This window comes from Embiotoca jacksoni, unplaced genomic scaffold (assembly GCF_022577435.1).
Source record: "Embiotoca jacksoni isolate LCO1_2020_lvr unplaced genomic scaffold, fEmbJac1.0.p SCAF_30, whole genome shotgun sequence".
In the NCBI taxonomy this organism is placed as follows: domain Eukaryota; kingdom Metazoa; phylum Chordata; class Actinopteri; family Embiotocidae; genus Embiotoca; species Embiotoca jacksoni.
In genome coordinates, this window is record NW_027185382.1 from 5,277,855 (window position 1) to 5,285,354 (window position 7,500).

The following is a 7,500-nucleotide window of genomic DNA, read 5'->3' on the forward strand; positions in this document are numbered from 1 at the left end:
TCGATGACTGTTGAGGTTCACGTGTTCACAGGAGATTCACAGCGAGGCCTTCAAATATCATCAAACAGATGATAATTATGAGAGTAAACACTTGAGGAGCAGCTGATGCACGAGATGTTTATCTGTTAAATGTCTTGAAGTGATTCAGGGAGCCGTGGTCGTCCAATCAGAGCGAGTCTGGAGCTCCAGGATCTGGATTATAATCTCGGACCCTCGCAGCCGTGCAGCGCCGCGCTCACTGCAGCAGAGCTGCATGCATATTTAATGCGACGGAGGCAGAGAGTGCCGACACAGCAGATGGGTGGTGGTCAGCAGACAAACACCTCCTCCTCCTCCTCCCCCCCTCCTCCTCCTCCTCCACCTTGCTGCACTGTCCCCCGCATCAGGTTTTAGTGGTAAATTCCACTTCAGAACAGCTTCCTCCTAAATACTAATAATAAAGTTATATTATGTTAGATTTCTAAATTTTTGATTTAATTTCTGGGATTTAAGTGAAGAAAAATGGCCGAGCATGTTTGAGTTCCTGACAGTTTCTGATACTGAGATGTATTTTTGAGTTTTCGTCAGTTTTAAGTGTGACAACCTGTTTGTTGGGAGGTCAGAGGTCAGAGGTCACAGCTTTCAGGTCTCTTTCCTTCCAGGGTGTCTGCATGCAGATGTTCGTGTCAGCGTGTAGATGAAGTGAGGCAGCAGGAGAGCAGCTTCACTTTGAGCTGTGATGCCGTGTGATTCAGCAGAAGGAGTTTTTATTGATCTGTTGTCCGGCTCTCCTTCAGATTCATTCAGATGTGTTTGTTTACAGAGACTCGTCTCGACCTCGTCTCTGAATCTCTGAATCTCTGAATCTCTGAATCTCTTTCCTCTTTCCGTCGAGCCTCCAGCTGCTCTCAGATCTCGTTTCCACCATCCGGCTGCTTTCTGCCGTTTCCTCCGAGCAGCACCGCGGTGACCCGCTGCTGCCGGGCCGCGCTCTCTCCGGGTCGGGTGGGGGGTCGGGTGGGGGGTCGGTGGGGGGTCGGTGGGGGTGCAGGGCTGCAGGTCCTGATAAGGAGCTCTCTGTCGACACATCAAAGCCCTGCAGACCTCCTTCAGGTCGCTGCACGCTGAGTCAAACTGATTCAAACTGCTGGAAGTTTATCAGATAAGATGAATATTATTATTATTTCAGGTCAGTGAACCTCACAGCACAATAAAAAATAACCTTCGCTTTTCTGGATTCCCAGTCTGAGGCCGTGGTTCTCCGTGGTTCTCCGTGGTTCTCTGTGGTTCTCCGTGGTTCTCCCACCATGACAGACCTCCATACTGAAGTCTCAGCGTCACAAACCTGATCTGTGAGTCCGAGCATCGCGGCAGGATGAAAGGCTGCAGAGATGCGTTTGATGTTGCGGCGCTGCAGCATGCGTTGGCGTGTAATTTATCACGTGCAGCCTGTAACAGGCGTGTGATGTCCTGGTGAACACGTCTCCTCTCACCTCCGTCCAGCAGAGACCCGGCGTCGTCTCAGCTCCACTTCAGGTGGAGGCTGTTTGATGTTCGCTGTCCCAGCGGAGGATGGAGGAGGGGGGGGGATTAATGGTGTGTGTGTGTGTGTGTGTGTGTGTGTGTGTGTGTGTGTGTGTGTGTGTGTGTGTGTGTGTGTGTGTGTACTCCCGTGAAGTGTTGAAGTAAAAGGAGAAAGTGGCCTTCGGCAACCTCTCTAATCTTCATTAATCCCAGTAATAATCCAGCAGGCGTCAGAGGTGGAGGTCTGAGTGAGGAGGAAGAGGGAGTTAATCTCCCCCCGCCACACCCTCCTCCTCCTCCTCCTCCTCCTCCTCCTCCGAGATGAAGAGGTTCCTCTGAGATGGAAAGTCCTGATGAAAGAAAGTGCTGAGGACGAGTTTCCCTTTCATTTGAAGAGCGATCAAAGAGATGCAGGTCACGTCGCCGAGCCGACTTCTACCTTCATCGTAGATTCAGGTTCAATCTCCGTCTGAGGAGAAGAGACACGAGCTGATTAACACTTAATCTGTGACTGTAACACCAGACATGTGCTTCCAAACTGTTAATTTAATCTGGCTTTGTTAGCTGGGTTTTCATGAGAGGATCTGGTTGTCAGCGACCCGTGCAGACGGACCTGGACTATCAGGCCTCTTATTCTGAAGAGGACATTTTTCAGTTTTTATTTTCAACATGTCATGGACCTCCTGGAACCGTTTGAATCCTCCTGACTTTTATTTCACCTTTACATCAAATCAAATGAGCACGAACAGGAAGTGGTGAAGCGTCCGGCGCGTCAGCTGCTGATGAGACGTGTCCCCCGGTGGTTGTCCCAGACGTCCCGACCTCTGACAGAGTTGCTGCCGCTGCAGACATCATTTCATGCCTCTGTGTGTGTTTGTGCCTCCATGGCTGCCCGGGAGGCTTTTAAGAGCCTGACAGACAGGCAGGAGGAAGAGGAGGAAGAGGAGGAAGAGGAGGCTCCACCCCTTTCACAGGAGCCGCTGCAGCCAGGAAAACAGGAGCTGGAGCTCTGCCTCTCCTCTGGAACTTTAAAGAGATATTACATGTCCAACCAACGAGCCAATAAATCCTGAAATATTCAGTTCATTATCGTTCAAAAGAAGAAAAGCAACAGACGTTAGTTTGATCAACTAATCGATGGATTGATTGATCATTTCATTTTAAACTGCAGGGAAGTAATGACTATAAATGTCCTGTGTGAATAAACCTGCAGACACACGGTCGTCTGTTGGCTCCAGCTCCTTTGCACACCCTCCGCGCCGTGTTTTCCCATCAGCCCCCGCGGCTGCTGGCCGGTCTGTGTGGAGCGGAGTGCGCGCAGAGCGCAGCGGACAGCGGCGGAGGAGGGAATGGGACGGACGCTGCCGAGCCTTGTGTCTCTGTCAGCGGGGAGAAAGTCGGAGCTGTGGGGGCAGAGAGGCGGGCAGAGCCGGTCCGGGTCCCCGGCTCTCAATCCAGCGACATCTGAATCCCAGCAGAGGCCGGTTTGAGGTGAGAGAGGCCCGGCTGGCTGCGCTCCGCTGCGGGGGATGATCGCACACAATAGGAGACGACGCGCTGGCACCGTCCCGGACGCGGCACCAGAATAATATTTACCAGGCGGGTTTGTTGGGAATGGAAACCCGGATCCCGGTGCAGGATCCAGAGCTGTCCGCGGAGGACGCCCGGTGGTGAGGACCTCCTCTGTCCGGATAGAAAAGTGATTTTTCCAGGCCGTGGGTCGCTGCGGTGTCCCGGGCGCAGCGCTGCCGTGAGCCCGGAGAGAGGAGCGGGGAGCGGGGCCGCGCCTGCTCCGCCTGTCGGCTGCTTTTGGAGCCGGTTTGAATTCCGCTGGGATGAACACGGAATGTATTTCCTGCGTATAAGTCCGCGCTGTTTGCACATCTGGATGAGAGAAAAGTCGGCTGCTGGTGTTTCTGGTTGGATCTGATTTCCACATGGAGGACTGGATTTGAACTCTGGACCGGGTTTAAAACTAAAGGACTGATTGTATTTTAGGTGCTGCAGACACTTTGAGAGGAGCTGAAGAGGAGTGTTGATGATCTTCTCCGTCAGGGATGTACCTCCTCGACAGTAACTGCACTGAAAGGATGGAGAGGGGCACTCCTCAGAGGAAGACGGTGTACCGCATCTCCCTCACCCTGGTGAAGAGGGAGAGTTTAGATGACGAGGGCGGAGGGTCGGGCACCCGGCGGGCGGAGAACTCCAAGGCCGGCGCGTTCCGGCGGGAAGGGTCGGAGGAGATCCAGCGGAGCGGGCTGCTGGAGGAGCTGAAGGAGGTGGAGGACGAGTCGGACGACTTCTCCTCGTCTCACGGCTACATGAGGAACTTCAGGACGTTCAGCACGGGGCAGCTGGAGCTGGGCAGGCTGAAGATCTGCAGGAAGCATCAGCTGCAGAAGGAGCTGAAGGAGAAGGCCGGCAGCCCGCTGGCAGAGCACGGCAAGGAGAACGTCTCCTCCCCCGGGCAGGAGGAGGCGCCGCGGCAGGAGGCGGAAAACTCCCACAAACCCGAGGAGGAGATTCCTACTGAGACTCGTCAGAGCGACGCTGCTGTGGAGAACGGCGTCGTGACGAAGAAGAAGAGGCTGCTGAAGGCGAAGAGCATGGAGGAGAGGAGCTCAGAGGCTCCTGTGAGCGCGGAGGCCAAGATGTCCCACTCCAGGAGTCACGGCAAACCCTCCCAGGTGTCCTCCCAGGTGTCCTCCCAGGTGTCCTCCCCGGAGACTCCTCTCCCGAAGCGGGCCGCCCGGCCTGCTGCGCCGCAGCTTCAGCTTCAGGCACTGGAGCGGCGGCGAGCTGCTGCGGCTGCGGGCGCTCTCCAAAGACAAACACCACAGCAGCTCCGGCTGCATCGGCCAGGACGCCGGGCAGGACGCCGGGCGGGACGCGGAGGCCGCCGCCACGCCCCCGGCCCCCCGCCTCGCCGACCCCATCAGGCAGAAGAGCAGGACTCTGGAGGTCGGCGCCGTCCTCAAGAAGACGGACTCCATGTCGGAGCTGAGCCGCTGGGAGAGGACGCGCGGCGGCAAGAACCGCACGCTGGACAACAGCGACCTGCTGCGGCTGGCGGCCGAGAGGGACGGGTCGGGGGGGGGGCTTCCTGCTGCGGGAGGGCGGGGGGCGCTCCAGCGAGAGGCGCCTGGTCCGCTTCTTCAGCGGCATCTTCTCCAGGAGAGACGGGGCGTCCACCTCCACGCCGGTGGGGAGTCCCGGCACCAACCGGTCGCTGCGGCGCACGAGGGCGGCGCCGTCCCAGTCCAGCACGGAGAGCGTGAACGGAGGCAGCGCTGACGGTAACACACACACTGACCCCCGCAGGGCAGCGAGCACTCACTCAGCAACGTGTGTGTGTGTGTGTGTGTGTGTGTGTGTGTGTGTGTGTGTGTGTGTGTGTGTGTGTGTGTGTGTGTGTGTGTGTGTGTGTGTGTGTGTGTGTGTTTGTTCTGGACAACAGGGTGATGTTTGTCTTTCATTACTTTGAGCTCCGTCTTTCTCCTGCAGTAACAAAACCTCGATGTTGAAGCATCAACAAGTCGAGATAATCAGAGACGAGCAGGTTTTTAATCCTTTTCCAAGAAAGGACGAGAGAGTGTGTGGGGGGGGGGGGGGGGGGGATTTAAAATAGCAGTGAGGAAGAGGAGGAAGTCTCCTCTGGTCATGTGGTGCAGCTCGATCTGTCCACGGCACTTTATCTGCTCACATATTCCCGGCCGTTCAGCATCCTCTTTCCGTGGACTCGGTCCGAGTGGAAAACATGACGGAGGAAGAGCTTTGTTCTGCTCGGCGCTGGCTCGCTGACAGACACATGTTGTCCTCCCGTCCAGATGTTGGAGCTGCACACCTCTGCTTACTCAGCTCAGAGACTGCTCGGCCACCTTTAGCCACCTTTAGCTGCCTTCTTCAACAGCTAGTTCCCACACACTTTATTTTCTCAGCGTTTAATCTGATAAAACAATAACAAACACGCTTTTCTGACGGACCAAAGTTCCCAGAAGGAAATCTTTCGACCATTTCAGGCTCTTGTTCATCACACGACAAAAACCAAACACCTGAAGACATCCCATCCCAAACTAAAACCATCTATCGAGGAAATAATGAGCAGATTATTCCACAGACATGATTTTAAACCTCGTTCTGCTCCTTCCATCTAAAGGAGGTTTTCTTGCCTCCTCCAGTAAATGATCGTCGTGCTGCTGCTGCAGTTTCAGCTGGAAACTGCGTTTATTTAATTGTGATCAAAGCGTGTGTTTCTTTCAACCCATTCAGCCGTGTCATCGTATCAGTTGATAAAACCACCTTCGGTCCAACAGCTGGTTGGCGCTGACTCCTTCCTGGACGGGTTTGTGTTGTCCTGTTGTCTGTCCCCTCCCTCAAGCGGGGGATTCTCCAGGTCTCCTTTGTTGGAGGTCTCGGAGGAGGTGGTCCAACAGGTTTAGGGAGGCGGCCCGGGTTTGACACGAGGAGGTGGGGGGAGGGGGGGGGGGCACGGCTTCCACATGTTTGGGATTCCTGAGAGGAATTGACCCCCAACGAGCTGCCAGATAACGAGCCGCTGACCTGGTGAGTTCACCTGTGTTGGTCTGTTTGATTTCATCTTCCAAATTAAAACACATTTTAGGGATGAAGGAATTTTATGTGCATAAATATAACGGCGTAGTTTTGGTGCATCATTTACTGTCTTGTCCCGACCTGCGTCGCCTCACTGCTGCGTCCTGATTGGCCGATTGTCCAGCTGACCCCCGAACAGCTAATCAGCTGAAGGAGGGCGTTTGTGTGGTTTGATGAAGACTCTGAGACCAACATGGCTGACAACACACACCCTGACCACACTGTCTTCATGGATATGACTGGTGTGTGCGTAGGGAGAAAATGTAGGGGAATGTGTGTGTGTGTGTGTGTGTGTGTGTGTGTGTGTGTGTGTGTGTGTGTGTGTGTGTGTGTGTGTGTGTGTGTGTGTGTGTGTGACCTACATCCACAGCCATGCAGAAGTAATGTGCATGACGTGTGACACACACACACACACACACAGATGCCAATTACTTTGTATACGTTTGCATCTATCTATCTTTTCTCACACACACACACACACACACACACACACACACACACACACACACACACACACACACACATTCAGTCGGAGTTGAAGCTCCTCCAGATGAAGCGAGCTGTTTCTTAGTTACAGCTTTGATCCTCCTCTCTGCTTTCCCCTCATACATAAACTACACACACACATACACACATACACACATACACACGCACGCAGACACACACACACACACACACACACACACACACACACACACACACACACACACACACAGTGATACTGGAGAGTCTCCACTACAATGGGTATAATAGGGAGAAAATCCTATTAGGAGAAATGCTGCAGGGAGTGCAGAGAAGGAGGGATGGAGGAGAGGTGACCCTCCTCCATCCCTCCTTCATCTCCTTCCTTCCCCTCCTCCTCCATCCCTCCTTCCTCTCCTTCTTTCCCTGTCTTATTATTTTCCTTCCTCCTCTCCTTTTCACTTCTTGTTTTCTCTCTTGCATCCTTCTTTTCCTTCCTTCTCTTCTAACAACACCTCTCCTACATCCTTACTCTCCTCCTCACCTCCTTCTCTCATTTTCTCCTCCTTCCCTCCTTGCTTGTTTTCTTCCTCTCCTTTTGGCCTCATGTATTTCTTCCTTCTCTCCATGTGTGTGTTGACATGTCCTGAGTGTGTTTCCTCAACCTTTAATCCTGAAGTCTGAATCTTCAGAAATGAAGCCGACTCTTCGGTCTCACACTCGTTCACAAACCCACCAGCCTCGTAAACAAAAGTCACATGACTCTAAACGAGCTCTTTTATTGGACAGTGAGTGCAGGAGGCTTTTTTTTAAAGGCTGTGAAGGTTGTAAATGTTCCCTCCTGTCAGTTTGTTGAAGTGTGCACGCTGTGTTTTATTCTGAAGTGTGGCAGCCTGAGATCTGCAGGGACGCTTGAATTATTTA

General features: G+C 53.6%; 2 protein-coding genes across 2 annotated transcripts in view; both read left to right on the plus strand.

The window, feature by feature from the left end:
* LOC138207108 (arf-GAP with GTPase, ANK repeat and PH domain-containing protein 1-like) overlaps nucleotides 1-7,500 on the plus strand; it is a 105,037-nt gene that overhangs the window by 22,453 nt on the left and 75,084 nt on the right.
* LOC138206892 (caldesmon-like) overlaps nucleotides 2,850-7,500 on the plus strand; it is a 10,652-nt gene continuing 6,001 nt past the window's right edge. Inside the window, exon 1 of the mRNA XM_069163731.1 lies at nucleotides 2,850-4,589. Coding sequence (XP_069019832.1) covers nucleotides 3,561-4,589 — 1,029 coding nt within the window. The 5' untranslated portion in view covers nucleotides 2,850-3,560. The remainder of the gene's footprint in view (nucleotides 4,590-7,500) is intronic.